Genomic DNA, 17,863 nt, shown 5'->3' with positions numbered 1-17,863 from the left:
TGTCTGCAGTGTGGCAATTTATAGTGATGTCTAGCACGGGGGCTACTACTTCATGAAGCTTTTAATGAAACTGAAGAAAGAATTTGTCCATAATTCAGCTTTTTAAAAAATAATGGTACAGCCTTTTCCTTGAAGCTCTAAAATCCCATGCACCTGCAACCCCTGAAATAAATTATGCCAGGCATTTGAGATAAAAGCTTTGAAAGTGGAAAGATCAGGAAAATTATATTCCCTGGAGTAACAAAGTAAAACATGACTGAGAAATCAAAAAAGAGTTATTACAAGCTTGAAGCAGTAGCAGAAAACCAGGGTAGTGGTCAAATATGGAAGTATGAGTTAAATCCTAAGAAATCATTTGCTTCTCTGTCTTAACTACAGTATGAAAGTAATGTCTGCAAAATCAATTAAAGAAATCACTGATGTTTTTAATAAATACTTAAACATTTCTCTGTCTTAATTACAGTATGAAAGAAATGTCTGCAAAATCAATTAAAGAAATCACTGATGTTTTTGATAAATACTTAACAAACATTTCTCTGTCTTAACTACAGTATGAAAGTAATGTCTGCAAAATCAATTAATGAAATCGCTGATGTTTTTAATGAATACTTAACAAACATTTCTCTGTCTTAACTATAGTGTGAAAGTAATGTCTGCAAAATCAATTAAAGAAATTGCTGATGTTTTTAATAAATACTTAACAAACATTTCTCTGTCTTAACTACAGTATGAAAGGAATGTCTGCAAAATCAATGAAAGAAATTGCTGATGTTTTTAATAAATACTTAACAAACATTCAGATCAACTGTTTGAGGAAAATGGAAATGTTAAAAATCAAACTTTGTGGAAATAATTAGTGTCAATATACAGACTAATAAAAATCCAGACCTATTTAAATGTGCTAAAGTAATACCCATTTTGTAAGAGTGAAATAAAGGATAATCCATGTATCTACAGGCCAATTTCAGTCTTACCAGCACTATATAAAGCCTTTGAAAAACATGTTAATAACATTGTTTATTCATGCCTGAAGAATAACAATCTTTTCCACCATTTGCAGTCTGGTTTTATGAATTTTTATTCCAGTCAAACAGCCCTCACAAAAATAATTGAAAAATGACACATCATTTACTTTGGTTTTAAAAATGCATTTGATTTAGCAGATTAATGTATCCTTTTGTCAAAATTACATTTATACTATAAGTTTGGTGGGAAAGCCATAAAATGGTTATTTTCTTTTCTTCACCATGGTAGACAGAATGTATTTGTAGTTAAAGCACTAAATCTTTTGAATTTGTTAAGGTTTGTGTTCCACACAGAGTCAATAATGGATCCATAATTATATTTAGTCATTATTAATTACCTCCCATTTACTAGGAAGCCAATACAGACCTGTTTGCAGATGACACAATATTCTATGCTTCTTCTCCATCCATAATTGCCATCCAAACCATGTTCAAGATTTGAATAGCAATGCTTCTCCAAATCAAAATAAGACTAAGTCCAAATTAATAACCAAGGTTCAGAAATTGAATGCTAAGCAATTTAATTTATATCTTAAGAATAATACTTCCGAAAATGTTTCATATGCAGTCATGGACTTCTTGACATTAATGTTAACAGTTTTCATCAGTAGTGTGTGTAGAATAATGTATTTAAATCCCTTTCTTATAGGATAGCACTGCTTGACAAAATTAATTGAGCCATTCCTGATGTTAGAATCCTATATTTTACTGCTGAATTTAGTGCAGAATTATTACCATAATGCATGTGAAAACTGCTCCAGACAAAACTTTGACAGAATTTTTAAAATACAGAAAGAGCAGTACTTGTACTTTTAAAAAAACCTTTTGATTCACCATCTGAACCTCTTTAAAAAAATTAATTGGATGGAAATTGATGTAAGTGATTACAGTAATGTTGTTTATTTACATAAATCTTTTCAGTGGAACTGCGCCATAATAGCTACATGTTTGGCCACATGTCAGGACCAGCCTTGAAAATATTTTTCTTTGTGCCATGAAATTGTCCAAATTAAAAACTTTGGAGCCACTTTTCAACCAAAGGAGCCATTTTATGCCATGATGCAGAAACTTAAATATATGCATAATATTATGTTGGCCCTATTTTTAACCTATATAAACATGACAATAAAAAGTTTTTGCCTGTTTTTATTACATTTCAAAGCAGAATAATAATTTTTAATAAATATAACAATGCCATTATATACACGTGAAGTTCAATGTATAGCATATGAAAAGCAAGAATGAATAAGAATGTTTCTTTATAACTGATTACACAAAATATTGCTTAGGCTTTATGAACAATGTCACAGACACTACATCAATATCTGCCTCATTGTTTTCCAAGATCATTTCTTAAATATCTTCCTGAAATAAAAATTCTCAACACTGGGCCCATTAATAGAAATTGTCATTAAATTTTACAGAGTAGATATACCCATAGAAGTTTGTAAGTTTGTTTTAATCAGATTCTGATTGAACCCACTCTCAGCCTGCAGTAGAACTATGGGCAACAAGTAACCTGGTAGCTGCCTCAGTTGCAGCAGGATATAAGTCTTTGTTTTTCATAGCTAGATTAGCCATATTCTATGTGCTTGATACAGACTAATTTTATAAAGTAAATTTTTAATTCTTCATTGATATAAGTGACTCGGGCCCTTTACAGTCCCTGTAGCAGCATCCTGTGTTACTCAGTTAAGTTCAGACCGCAAAACCTTGTTATCTAAGTAAATAATCCCTAAAAATACTAATGAAAGGAAAGAAGAATTTTTTTTGGCCTCATAGACTAAGTTACTGCAGAATGGACACTCATCAGCTAGTATCTGAGCATATTAATGATAATGAAGTTTGATATGTTCATAAGTAATTGGAATTTTTTTTTTTTTTTTTTCACAGGTTCAGAATCTTTTATTATCGCTTGGTGCCGATTCTTTAATGATTCCAGTCAATTGATGTACACCTCTGCTCTACTTCCCTTCAATGCATCACAGGACTTCCACAGATATACAATGAAGTTCTCAATCACTAAAGAGGATCTTCAGGTAAGTTAGTTAAATACCAGTAGTTGTATGCTTCAGGTGTACTTTCTAAGAGTATATATGCAAAAATAAAATTCTTTATACCGTTTTGAAATTCCCATATAAAACAATTTAATTAATCTGTAGGACCATCACTGGCAAATAAAGTGCTACAGCATATGAAGCATATTGGTGCTTTCCCAGAAAACATCTTGGTAGAAAGGCCTTTAAACATGGGGAAAATGATGCTAGTGTGCTATTAGATATGGATGATGATGCAATAGATAAGAAACATGCAATCAAGAGCATTGGAAGAAAGGTCTACAAAAAGCATCCTACTGGCCTTGAGTCCTTGGCCAACTGCTTTTACATTTTACTAATATGTCAGTTGGGTGACTGATCTCAGGCCCAATTGGTCCTGTTGTTTTACAATTCTTATATTTACATTTTTAGAACTTAACTTTACTGCACTCTGTTACATGGATTGTACTGACACATGATTGATCTCTATGCAGACATGTTTACATACATAAACTGCTCTTAACCATAATATCCCAGTTCCTACCCATCATCCTGCTCTCCTAGCCATATATTCTCAAAACATTTTTAGAAAGAAACTTGAGCATAATATCAAATAAATTTGGATATGATACTTGGACTAAATCTGCATTAAAAAAGTTTAGCATGCTGATATAGGAACAGTTCAGTATATCTTGAAAGTTATTTTCTCACTGAGCTTCAATGGCAGTTTTCATGCATTATATTGAATATATTGTCCAATAAAACCTAATCATTGCTTTGCTTGTTTATACCTTGCTAGAAGAAATAGTAATAATGAGTTTTCAAACATTTTCAAAATCAATATTTGTTTGCATGAAACAACTGTAAAATTGTTTCAGAACACATCCACATGCACATATACTTGTTTCTCATGTGATACACCTTGACTTGAAAAATATTATTTGTTATATAAAAATTAGGAAATGTGATTTTTCAAAGGAATGTTATTTTTAGTTTTAAAGAGTATTAAAAATTACAAAATTCTTTCAGCCAACATGGTGCCTCATAGTATATGCAGATGGAGTGGAACTCACTATGCTTTGTGGCATACCAATCCTTAGCAACAAAACGCAGCTTGTCCTGCATGTATGGAACAGAAATGACTATCTTCCTGAGATACATGACATATTTGATCTTTGGTCAACTCGAGCTACATTTAGAGAGCTGAAGTTCCCCCCACCCACCTTGTGTCGATATGGAGCCCCCTTCAGAGGTGCCACTAATGCCATTGTGAAGTATGAGGCTGGAATTGGTAACTCCAAGGGTGATACAAACATTTTCCCATTTACTGAGGTAAGAAATGTCAACTTTGCTTTGAATTATTTGGGAGTAATTTTTGTGTGTGTGTGTGTGTGTGTGTGTGTTTAATGCTTTTCTAATATAACTTTGCATGCAGTAGTCAAATAAAAGCCCTAGACATTTCCAAACAATTTTTTTTGTTGAGATTCATTAAGGAACAGTTCTGATGGCTGTAATCACACCATAGTTTTATCCAGCTTTAAATGTAATTATATTTGCTCCAGCTGTTTGAAGCAGTGGACATATTGGAAACTGGAACCACAGCAATTACATCACATGGTACAGTACTGACAACTGGATCCAGAAACACACACCCAGGATGGAAGAACAGTGTCAGTTTTTGACAAATTTAACTTGAGAAATGCAGTTTCTAAGTGGAAGTGCACATCGCCCACACAGAGATGAACGTTTGGATCGAAGGAATCCTGAACAATGAATTCCCCACATCTCAGAAATCCAAGGAAAGCAACTATGCAGACAGTGAACAACAACAAATCTGTGTGTGTGTCAAATACTCCTCCTCACAGAATTGTACAAATGCTTGTCAGTGTATTGTATGTAATAGGCTGGCACAATTTTGCAGATGAACCTTGGGTTTTTTGATGACCTGGAGGATGGTGGTAAGACGCAGCATATTATTTCTGTCTGTGGTAAATGGTGATTGCATACCAGCCTGCATATACTTGAACCTAATGCCACAGAGGTACAATTTTATTGTAGAATGCTTTAAGGTGAGGGCTCTTGCGCAATGTGTCACAAAGTAGATTACTGTGTTCTCAGTAATATCTGGCAAAAGTTGCATGTTTGAGGCAAAGCCACACATCAGCATGAAGATCCTAAAAGCATTTAATGCAGTGTTGTAGGCGATTTATGTAGCACGGCTTAAAGTCTGGTTCCATTAAAAGTCCACCTCTTTATCCAGGTCCATAAGACCTCTGAAGGAGGGGGGGCATTTGCAGGATTGTAGATCTGCATCCGGAGCCAGTGCATGAAATTTCTGAAATTGCATGTGGTACAAGGCATTAGCTTTATTATTGATAATTCCTGGAATGTGTTTGGCAGAAAAATAAAAGTTACAAGAAGCTGTACACCATGTAAGTTTATATGCATACATTTTGATCTCTCCTTTTGAAGTATATTCACCGTGGCCATATTATCACATGTAAATTTTATGCATTTGCTTGCCCATTCTGCACCCAAATAATGGCAGCCACAATAGGATACAACTCCCTGAATGCCATAGAGAAATCATCCTCCACAGAAAAAAGCATTTGAAGATCATCAGACCATGCAGCTGCAAACCAGCGAGTTTTGAAATAACCCCCATACCCTACTTTGGATGAAGCATCTGTGCATACTGTAATTCAAAATTGTCCGATGTAGTGGACTGATTGTCAAGAAACATAGAAACTCTATTCCACGAAGCTAGAAATTGGTACCACATGTATAGTTCCTCTCTGCAATTTGCATCTAAGTGAATGTAATGATCGAGTTCCCTGACTTTGGTAGATAGTCATATGAGATATGACACGAATGCATGCCCTGATAGGATAACATGAGTAGCAAATTTTTAGTGGCCCAATAACTGGAGCAGTTCTTGCTTGCAGACACTTTGTTTGTTAAGAAAGTGTTTATTGTAGTTCACAATACGCTCCACTTTATCATGCGGTAAACATATTTGCATTTGCTCTGAGTCTAGAATTATTCCCAAATATTCTATAACTGTACATGGGCCAATGGTCTTGTTTGGAGCTGTAGGAATTTTCAATCTGTTGAAAATTAAAGTCAACAAAGCCATCGTTCTCTCACCACATGCAGAAGGAGGATATATTGTAAGAAAGTCATCAAGGAGGTGCAAGATGACATCAATATCATAATTATCTTTTGCTATCCAACAAATCGCCTGAGATAAGGTATCAAATAATTTTGGACTTGAACATGACCCAAAAGGGAGGCGAACACAAACATAATAATGTCCTCTCCATTTTACAAAGAACAAGTGCCATTGTGAAGGTTCAATGGGAATCTGTTTGAAAGCATCGGAAATGTCAGTTTTGCAAATAATAACTCCCTTACCATAACTCTGAATAATTCGAATGGCATCATTAATCTTGACATAGCTTAGGGAGTATCTATCCGTGTTAATAAGTTCATCAATACTTGTATGCATGTGATCGCCATGGGGAGAGGACAGGTGATTTAAACTCCTGATGAAATCCCAGAATAGAACGATGAAAATAAATGGGGAAAATTTGTAACACATTTGTTTTGACCGAAATATGCATGCTGTGATTCTCAAACTAGAACAGTTGAACAAAAGATGCTGCACGTGACAGCTGGGACTGTTTTGATTGGCTGGCAAGTGATGTATTAATACATCTCATGCATATTAATGCAGGCTATTTGCAGGAATGGTAGTGAGAGGGTCACCTATTGCTGTATATAAATTAATGCTTAAGTAAGCACTTAAGCAACAATATATGCACGTGTGTGGGGTAGGGAAATCCCACCCAAAAGTTAAATTATGTGGGTAGGATGCTTTGCTGAGTTTCTATCTACAGATTTTATCCCAGAGGGTGCAATTTTCCTAATTCACACTGACATATATGACTTATTTTTCTCTAATTTCTCCCAAGGAAATAATGTTGGAAAAAGATGACATTATATCTTTATAGATGCAGGTTTGAAGATAAAGAACATTATATTTTTTAAGGTTTTTCTTCGTTCAAAAAGGACATAAAAAGTTTAATTTGTAACATGTAATCTGTTGTAAACATCAGTTATTGTTTAAAGACCAGCAAAATGTGTTCCTTCAGTTCTAAAACTTTGAGAATTATTGCAAATGTAAGTATAATGACATCATCTACTGTGTTAGTGAGTGGACTTATATGAGATAGGTGTATCTCATATCATTCGACTGCATATGCAAACTGTTTTGCACAAATGGAGGAATGATAGAAATGAAGATCTCTTTTTGTCTGGTGGCACCACATGTGTTATAATTGCATGTATTTGCAGGTGTGATAGGCATTTTGTGGAATCCTGTTTGTCTATACAGTTTTCAAAAGTAAAGTCATCCATTATTAAATATATTGCGAAACCATAGATACATTTAATTATAGGTAAGGCAGGCCAAATAGCCAACCCTTGTTCTGTATACACACACACACACACACACACACACACACACACACACACACACACACACAGCTTAAACAATGAAAGAAGTAGGTAATAGTGTCAAGTTCATAAATGTGTAATTCGTTCATTTCAAATATTTTTGGTCAGATGAAGATATCAGAGTTGGAACTAGTGACTGTTAAACTTGGAATGATCAGTAGGAAAAGAGCCATTTTATTATATATCATTTAATAAAATGAATGGCCAATTCAGTGTAGGTCATATAATGTCATATAGCAACAGTTATTATGAAGACTTTATTTTCCTTTTGGTTTCCAGTGATACTGATATGTTCTCATTTAGAAATTTGTCAGTTTTCAGTTCATTGACTTGCTAATTCTGTTGCAGTAATTTTCTGTATTGAATCTATAATAATTTTCACATTATTTATATTCATACAGGTGTATAGTCCATGTATTCCCTGCACTGATGCCTGCTCTAAGTACAACTGTGACAGAGACTGCAGAAATGAGGTTGTCAGGATTCCCTTCACCCTCTCTGGGCTAAATCTGCAGCCATTGATGGAGATTCAAACTGACAATGGGACAGAAATGACCCGAGCCACTTACTACATTACAGGTAATCAGTAGTCTTAAAATAGAAAAAAGGCCTCTTCCAATCAGCAATTAATAAACTACCAGTTTCTAGTGAGAACATATTTTAAAAATGACTCTAAAAAGAAAGGATATATTTGTTGCATGTGTGCACATTCCCTATATTGTCACTCCAGAGATGAAACTGCACCTTTCCAATTTTCCTTTGCAAAGATACACTTATTTGTGCAAAAGTATTATATATACTCACTTAAGTCACCCACTGCCCTTTTATAACTTTAAAGGTAAATTTCTCTTTGACCTCCCTATAATTTGAGGTGTATCTTGCAAGTCAGATCTATTGAAGGGGTGACTTGCTGTCAGTGAGTCTGAGTTGCATTTTGGAAAAATAAACAAGCCAAACTTGATTGATAGATAGGTAAATAGGTCAAATGATAACAAAACCAATGTAAAATGCAGTTGTATTATTGAGTGGAATGTCATAAATAAATTGACAACCTACAATTTCTTCTAATTAAATCCATTATAATCCATAATGCCTGACATTTTAGATCCATGAATTAAACAATGAACATTAAGTCTACATTTGTGTGATTCACAGTATACTATAAATGTTGCTCTCCAATGTCATCTGGTACAAAGTCCAAGAATTCATCCTCATTTTCTGATCAAGTTTTGAAGTCCACTATCCTTGTCTAGTTATTTTAAATCTATTTAGTCTGGTCATTGTAAATATCATCCAACTCAATTTTCCTGGCTTTGCTGTCATATAGAGGTGTTTAGGTAGAGACTGAGTTTGGGCTCTGTTAGTAACACTATGATCATAAAGTTTTCAAAATCTATTAAAAGCTGAAACTTAACATGTTTCAATTGATTACAGGGAGTTCAAATAAGCACTGTATGTTCATTGGAACTGAGTATGCATTAAACTCATAGCTCAGTTTAGGGGTCATCAAGGGGAATAATAAAGAGGGTGCAGCCTTTACAAGCTCAGGAATTAAGGTCAAAAATTTATTGGAAGATGTAGAACTCTTCTCGGCACTAAAGCAGTACATGTATTAAATTTGCAGCTCAATGAAAAGAATTTTCAACTTGAAAACATTGTCAGTGCTGCCCTTACTAGCCAAGGGCTTATCAGGCCACATGCACTGGCAGAAAACTTGTGAAATATCACTTGGGAATTATATCTTACCTATGAAAAATAAAATAGAAATTAGATAAAAATTAATATCAAACACAGCGTTTATACAGCAAAACAAAACTATAATACAAATACATGTTGTTGGGACTTGCATGAAAATGTATACAATATACTTGCTAGTAATCATTAATGGTAAACAACATTGACAGATACTTCATTTTACAGTGGGTAGTATTTAATCTACTGTAATATTTTTGAACCATTATGATCCCCATAAATACAAGTATTTTGTAATGAATATTGTCATGAAACAGTTAACCACAATGCATACTATATACACATGTCTGAATGGGAATAGTGGCATGAAAACAACAATATTTTGGTGTGTACTTTGGCAGTATTTTTGTGCACTGCATACACCTAGAGTTTCTAACATTACCCCTAGATTTATCAAATTCTTTCTATCTAACGCATATGACCCCCTACTCTGCATGAATACAATTTACATTAACACATAAATAAGTATACATGGTATGTTATACAACACCAGGAGAAATTGTCACCAATCAGATGTAAAAACATTTATGTTTCTTCTATGTTCTAGGAAGGGAATATGTTTTATCCACATTTATAGAAAATTCTACAAATTTAATTGGCATTCGCCAAATCTGATCATTCCATACTACAATGGCTCTGTCAGGTACTATGGTGGTTTTTCTTTGCTAAAATTTGCTTCCTGACTGATCACATCAGTGTAACCATGGTTCAGGCACAAGGGAGGTGGCGGCAGGTAACGAAATATGGAAATCTGTAGGTAATATCCTCAACAATATAGAGACCACTGTTTTGGCAACAAGTCAGTAGGAGATGGTTTTGGTTGCTTGGAAGAAATAAAATCCATCACACATAATTGAACTGCAACTTGATTTTATTATCTTTGGATATTGCTTGCTGTGGATGAGAAGAGCTGCAAATCCTGGTTAAAGGATCTGACTGCAAACATCACTGGGTTGACTAAAATTTTAATAAACTCTAGACTAATAGGTGTTCAGTTAAAAAAAAGAATTTAGATTTAAATTTAAGTTTTGAAATGTTGTGATTCTTATGATTGATAGAAGAGGGGTTAGATTTGCTGTATAGATACAAAAATCAAGCTGTACAACTGATTTTAACACTTGTTTTCTTCCTGAAATCCATATTTTATTCCTGAATAGTTCAAATTTTTTTATTCAGTCAAAGCTGTGCTTGGGTCAGGCCTGTATGACACATCTTCCTCTGATGGATTCTATGTGGATGTCACACCACCTACATTTGATCCAGATATCATGCTGTATATTGATGCAGAGCAAGGGGACTTTACTCCAGTAGAATTCCAGAAATCTAATGACACAGTTAAATCAGTATGGCTGTGTGAGGATAAAGAAAGTGAAATTCAGGTGAGAAGTTTTGTAATATAAGCTTTTAATTTAAGGGTTAATTTACAGTGAAAACTAGTTTTTGGTAACCAAAATTGAAGACTTTCTTTATCTGAGTGAAACACATAGCTTATTTGTCAAAAAGTAAAGCTCTACAAAGATCCTAAATACATCTGAGACATTGGGTTCCATCTAAAGGGGTTGCATCATGGTAGAGCCTTGATGATCTAAATTTTTGTTTTTTTTGAATGAACAGTTTTTGCCATCCTTGATATTACAATATGAACAAGTACAGACTCTGTTTTCTCACATCACAATAGGTGTATGATATGTTTTCCAGTGTGGAACACCATTGCAGGATAACTCCTATCTCACAGACATGATCTTTTATCCTGACTTGTGCACAATTTTGACTGCACACAAAATAGCAAACACTTCTTGATTACCACCACCACTTTAACATTGTTTCACAATAATCATGATGAACATTAACACAGCACATTTGCATTAAAAGAAGATCAGTTGTTGAAGGTAAAGTTTCCTGCAAACAGTCTATTTCATATCATTTGACTGAGATTCATGTATGGCTTCTTGAGTGCAGTTTTGAGTTTTATGAATTTTTTTTGTAAACATTCAGTTTTTTTAAAATTCTTATTTTCATTAATATTTTTTAGAGATTCAAACAGTTCTTGATCAGAGTTGAATCAAGGACTGTTTTATTACATTTTGCCTGCCTTGATCAATCTTATAGATAAGAGTGGACTTTACTTTTTACCTGTTCACATTTGTATCATTGTGCAAGCTATCTGCATGACACAATTTGGATGCTGCCATTTTAACCTCTGTTATTTTAAAGCTAAACTTTTTAAACATTTAGAGTTTACACAGAATAATTCGGTATTGACCTATTTTGTTGTGCTCTGTCTTAAGGTATGGAAATTTAATTTTCAATGTATGTTTTGCTCTTTGAATGTTATATCAATATTCATAATAAATTATTTTCTACTTTGACAGTATCCTTGGCAATGCCTTATGTCTGATGCAAATTTCTGACTCTTCCTATTCCTACACTGATGCATACGATGAATACTGTTAGTCAATGCTCCCAATTATCTGAACCATTCTCTCCATGTCCTTCAATCACTATTCTACTGTATGTTGAGCCATACAGATCCAAAACAATTTGCAAAACTGTTTACTTTGTGAGATAATTTTCATTGAATGGATATTTTGTCTTAAGTTCAGGTGACTTTAATTTGGTAAGATATTTTTTTTTTAAATTTGATACACAAGTTTTGTTTTCTTTTCAGAATTATGAATGGGCTATTGGCACTAGTGTAGGAGGTCAGGAAATTCAGCCTTTCATCTCCACAGGAACAACATCATTGGGCATAAACTCAAGCCTGGAGGGGATATTACAGCATAATACCACATATTATGTCAGTGTGAAGTGCCAAAATCAGGCTAGACTAACTACACTGGTCAACTTTTCTAAAGGTAGGAAATGAATGTATGTTATACCCCTCTTATACTTATCATGCTGGACTAACTACACTGGTCAACTTTTCTAAAGGTAGGAAATGAATGTATTTATACACCTCTTATACATATCAGGCTGGACTAACTACACTGGTCAACTTTTCTAAAGGTAGGAAATGAATGTATTTTATACACCTCTTACACATATCAGGCTAGACTAACTACACTGGTCAACTTTTCTAAAGGTAGGAAATGAATGTTTGTTATACCCCTCTTATACTTATCATGCTGGACTAACTACACTGGTCAACTTTTCTAAAGGTAGGAAATGAATGTATTTATACACCTCTTATACATATCAGGCTGGACTAACTACACTGGTCAACTTTTCTAAAGGTAGGAAATGAATGTATTTTATACACCTCTTATACATATCAGGCTAGACTAACTACACTGGTCAACTTTTCTAAAGGTAGGAAATGAATGTATTTTATACACCTCTTATACATATCAGGCTAGACTAACTACACTGGTCAACTTTTCTAAAGGTAGGAAATGAATGTATTTTATACACCTCTTATACATATCAGGCTAGACTAACTACACTGGTCAACTTTTCTAAAGGTAGGAAATGAATGTATTTTATACACCTCTTACACATATCAGGCTAGACTAACTACACTGGTCAACTTTTCTAAAGGTAGGAAATGAATGTATGTTATACCCCTCTTATAGATATCAGGCTGGACTAACTACACTGGTCAACTTTTCTAAGGTAGGAAATGAATGTATTTTATACCCCTCTTATACATATCAGGCTGGACTAACTACACTGGTCAACTTTACTAAATGTAGGAAATTAATGTATTTTATACACCTCTTATAAATATCAGGCTGGACTAACTACACTCATCAACTTTTCTAAATGTAGGAAATGAATGTAATTTATACACCTCTTATACATATCATGCTGGACTAACTACACTGGTCAACTTTTCTAAAGGTAGGAAATGAATGTATGTTATACACCTCTTATACATATCAGGCTGGACTAACTACACTGGTCAACTTTTCTAAAGGTAGGAAATCAATGTATGTTATACACCTCTTATACATATCAGGCTGGACTAACTACACTGGTCAACTTTTCTAAAGGTAGGAAATGAATGTATGTTATACACCTCTTATACATATCAGGCTGGACTAACTACACTGGTCAACTTTTCTAAATGTAGGAAATGAATGTATGTTATACCTCTCTTATACATATCAGGCTGGACTAACTACACTGGTCAACTTTTCTAAAGGTAGGAAATGAATGTATTTTATACATCTCTTATACATGTCAGGCTCATACTGTAGCAGTGTTAAATGTCTAGATCACATGACAAGTGTGAATATAGCAAATTATTCTGTACTAAAGTTAGGCAAAATTGTTGTAGATGTTGAATACTGCATGAAAATGAATAAAATTTTTAGTATGTACAGACTGTGAAGTCATCTGCCTTGTTGACATAACCAATCTTTAGTGATAGTTGTTAAAATTATATCCAATAATAATGCATTCTGAACATGGCCAAAATTTCCAACAGCATTCAAATTTCTTTGCCTGTTCTCCTAGGTCTTTAAGCATTGATGTGTGATAATGATGAGCATGATCCTTTCTTTTAATACAAGCGAGGGATCAGGATATATTTGTTAGTATGCAAGGCTGAGCAACTTTTTAAATGATAGATTGTTTTTAAAATGAAAAAGTAAATAAACATTATGCATTCCTGACAACTTTCTGGATAGTGGTGATGGGTTTTCACTTACATATAGGTGGGTGGGTGGACATAGGGTATGAAAAAGAGGTACATTATGTACAACTTGCATCAGTGTTATATTGAATACCAGTTTGGTTTGGTTGGAATATTACATGATACCCAGCAAGTTGAAGGTTTCCAACAATTACGAATCACACAAGATCGTGTGTATGTCACGTGACTGGTCATTCTTTTGAGAGGTCACAGGATACAAAATAAGACACTCCCCTAAGCAAAGAGACACCAGGTCACATAGTTCTGCCTAACTGGAGAGAGTGCAGGAGGAAGATGTCTTTTCTGTCCTCATGGAAGCCAACAAGTTTGACACAGAGCAGGCTGATGGGGTACCCCCATCTTCAGAGTGTGGCATTGGACACTTTCAAGGTCTTACTAGAGCACAGTAAAAAAAATTCTATGGGCTCCCCCTGGTGGCTGAGACTCTCTTAAGGAGGCTAATCCCCTATGTGGCTACTCAGGATTTGGGAGACCATCAACACCAGTACAGTATCTTGCATCTACTTCTAGGTCTTTGAAGCCAGCCAAGAAGTGGAATCATCCTGACTGCTTTTAGTACCCATTGGCTAATTTCTTTAAAGCAGATCCAGTCAAAGCAGCAACCCCTTTCCAGAGCTCCCCCTCAGCATGTGAGCCCAAGAATGAAATGCCACAAAGGCCCATGGGAGATGTTCACTCGGCCTTCCTCCCTTTCCTTTAGGCTAGGGTATACAGCCCTTGGGACCTGCTTTCTCCTCTGCAGACCATACTTCTTCCCTTGGTTCCCATTGGTGCTAGACTAAACCTCTTTTTACAAGCTTTGTCAGACATAATGGTTGATGGTTGGATCCTTTCTGTCAGAGGTGGTGTCTGGCTTGGGTTCTGGGATCTCCCTCCTTTAGTAAGGTCCCCCAATGCTTCCTCCAGTTAAATCTGGCCTAGTTAATGGAAGAGGTCCATTCCTTCTACAGGAGGGTGCAGTTAAGAGGGGTTTACAAGACCAATCCCTGGCCCTAACATTCCCAAGTTATCAAGGTTCCCAAGAAAGGGGAAAGTCTCATCTAATTATATCCCTTTAGCCCCTAAACATATTTCTACTGGAGACACCATCCAGGATGAAGACAATGGTCCCAGTCAGGAATGACATAAGACCTTGCAATTGGGCAGCATCCATAGATCTTCAAGATGTGTACCTTCATGTTCCTTTCTTTCCTCCAAACAGGAAGTACCTCAGATTTTGTTTGGATGGGGAGGTCTTCCAATTTGTGAGCTTTGCTGTTTGGCTTGTCCTTTGCACCCAGAGCTTTTACCAGGGCCATGGGAGTATTTGCAGCCAATTCAAGGTCACTAGTATCCCAGTCCTCCAATATTTCAATGATTGGTTGATGCACAATGACTGTCTAGAGTCCCTCAGACTAGACCTGTCCTGCTGTTTTCCATAGTGACCAGACTTGGTCTTCTGTCAAATCCATCTCAAGATTTTGTCTATATGGGTATGAATTTTAACACAGAGTGTTAATCCATGCCCCTCTGGGCAAAACAGACAAGATTCTCTCTCTGCTAGAGACATCTGACACCTCAGCAGACCTTGTTCCCCATAACAGGCTCAAATTGTATCTGATTCAGATTCTACTTTTAATGGTTTGGAAATTGTACAGGAACACCTTGAATAATGTGATTTTTCTTGGTTGAGATTTCCACCACCATCTGAATCGGTGGGCAAATCGGTACACAGCTTCTGATCAGAGTCCCCATGCATCCCCCACTGAAACCCTCTTACCTGCTTGCAGACATGTCAGATTCAATGTGGGGCACTCATCTAGAGCTGGAGGGTCTGATTCTTCAGGGTTCATGGTCTAAGGAAGAATCTGCCTTCCACATTAACAAACTGGCAGTGTTTTTAAGCCTTCAGGGGTGTGTTAAACAAATAAGAGATTTTATGTATGATGGTCTATTCAGACAAAATGTCAGTGGTACCACAGCTCAGGAGACAAGGGGACACACAAGCAATTTCTCTCTGCATGGAGGTTTAAAACGTTTGCTGGACAGTTTAAAAAAGGTATTCCTTCAAGTATGCCACATTCCTGGCAGAAAGAACATTTTGGCAGTCTGTCAAGGAAAGGAAAAATAGTTCTTATGGAATGGTTTCTCCACCAATCTGCAGACTCACTGTTCTTAGGTAACATCATTGTTGGACTTGCTGCCACCAACTGAACAACAGGCTCCCCTTTTATGTTTACCCAGTCCACAACCAGACGGCCTGGGCAGTGGATATCTTCAGCCTGATTTGGAGTCATCTGTTCACTTATGCTTTCCCACACTTTGGGATGATCCCACAGGTCCTACACAAAGTCATACACTCCAAAGCTCAGCTCATATGGTTTGCCTCTCTGTGGCCCCAGCAAATGTGGTCAAACAATATTCTTGACCTAACTGGTTGACCATCCCAGGACCTTACCTCAAAGGAGGGACCTTCTGTCACAGCACAGGGTCTCTCTCCTCAACAGCCCACAGATACTCCACCTTCATGCTTGACTCATCTCAAATGATCTCTCCACATGAAAGGTTTTAAAGCCAAGATGTCAAGTGGATTATTCAGTCCAGGAAAAGATCAGCCTCGAAGGTATATGATGCAAACTAAAGAATCTTTTATGATTGATGTAGTAGCTTTGAGCACAGTTGCAAATTTTCTTTTCTTCCATTTCTAAGAGAAACAATGCCTTGGTTTCTACTATTATGGGATATCAGGAAGCCATTTCTAACACACTAAAATGTTCAAAAGGCCCTGCTGTCAGGACAGATTATCATGTAGAAGACCTGACCAGGTATTTTGAATTGCAGAGACTAGTGTCTTATTCTCAAATGCTTCAATGGGATCTCTTGTGTCTTGTGGTCTCTAAATAGATCCCCTATAAGCCTTTGGGTAAAGCTCCTTTGAGAACCTTACCCTGAAGACAGTTTTCTTGCTTGCCTTATCATCTGTGAGACAAAGGAGTAAGTTCCATGCCCTATCTTTAGAGCAGGACTGTATCAGATTCAGTGGAAATTATTGGTCAAATTGTCTCCTTTGCCAACCAGGGTTTCTTTTAGCAAAAAAAGGGCTTCCTTCTGTCTCTCCACTCCCAACTGAGATTCACAGTTTAAGCCTTATCTATACAGGGGATGTCTGCAATAGACTTTTAAGTCCAGGTAGGGCCCAACGGTTTTATTTGGCAGCCTCTATAGGGAGAAGGAAGGGTGGGAAACATCTTTTCCTACCCATTATAGGTTCATCTGACTTTTAGCTTCAGCCAGTCTAGGTGGATTGCATTAACTATGATGAGAGCTTACCAGTCCCTTAATGATATGGACCTGTCTTTCATGAAAATCAAAACCCATGTGTTTTATACCATTGCTGCTTCATGGGCCTATCTAACTCCTTTATCTTTGGAGGAAGCTGCATTTTGGCACTCTCATACTACTTTCTCCTTTTACCTTTCTCATTAGTTCATCAAAGCAAAGACATTTTCTCACTGAGCCCAGTCATTGTTGCTCAAAGTGGCCAGTGTGGATTCCATCCTAAAGTAATTTCTTGTGCTTCAGTGATGGTGAGTATTCTTTGTGTTGTTTCATTCAGTTTTGGGATCATCAGACCTTAACCAAATTGACAAATTCAGTTATGCAATAGTGACAAATAGGGTATTACTAATATTATAATGTGGTGGGGAGGTAACATTAATTTTAATGACAACATACTTAATGGTTGCTACTGTCAGATTGCCAATCTCCCTATACTGATGTCCTCCTCAAATATATGAAGAGGGCTTTTCACACATGCCCAAGATATATGGAGCTCTCAAGTATGCCTGACCCATTATTCTGGACAATTCTGGTTTACATTTATGGGCGGACTGAAT

General features: G+C 36.0%; 1 protein-coding gene across 1 annotated transcript in view; it reads left to right on the top strand.

Annotated features, from left to right (window-relative positions):
* The window catches only part of LOC149805047 (uncharacterized), a 357,351-nt gene that overhangs the window by 282,251 nt on the left and 57,237 nt on the right, over nt 1-17,863 (top strand). The window contains exons 72-76 of the mRNA XM_089946893.1: nt 2,919-3,064; nt 4,091-4,393; nt 7,981-8,158; nt 10,508-10,710; nt 12,000-12,186. Of these exons, the coding sequence (XP_089803019.1) occupies nt 2,919-3,064; nt 4,091-4,393; nt 7,981-8,158; nt 10,508-10,710; nt 12,000-12,186 (1,017 nt within the window). The remainder of the gene's footprint in view (nt 1-2,918; nt 3,065-4,090; nt 4,394-7,980; nt 8,159-10,507; nt 10,711-11,999; nt 12,187-17,863) is intronic.

Source organism: Sinohyriopsis cumingii, chromosome 2 (assembly GCF_028554795.1).
Source record: "Sinohyriopsis cumingii isolate HCF-2022 chromosome 2, ASM2855479v2, whole genome shotgun sequence".
Taxonomy (NCBI): Eukaryota; Metazoa; Mollusca; class Bivalvia; order Unionida; family Unionidae; genus Sinohyriopsis; species Sinohyriopsis cumingii.
Note: the sequence above shows the minus strand (reverse complement) of the source record. Positions and strands in the feature narration are given on the sequence as shown.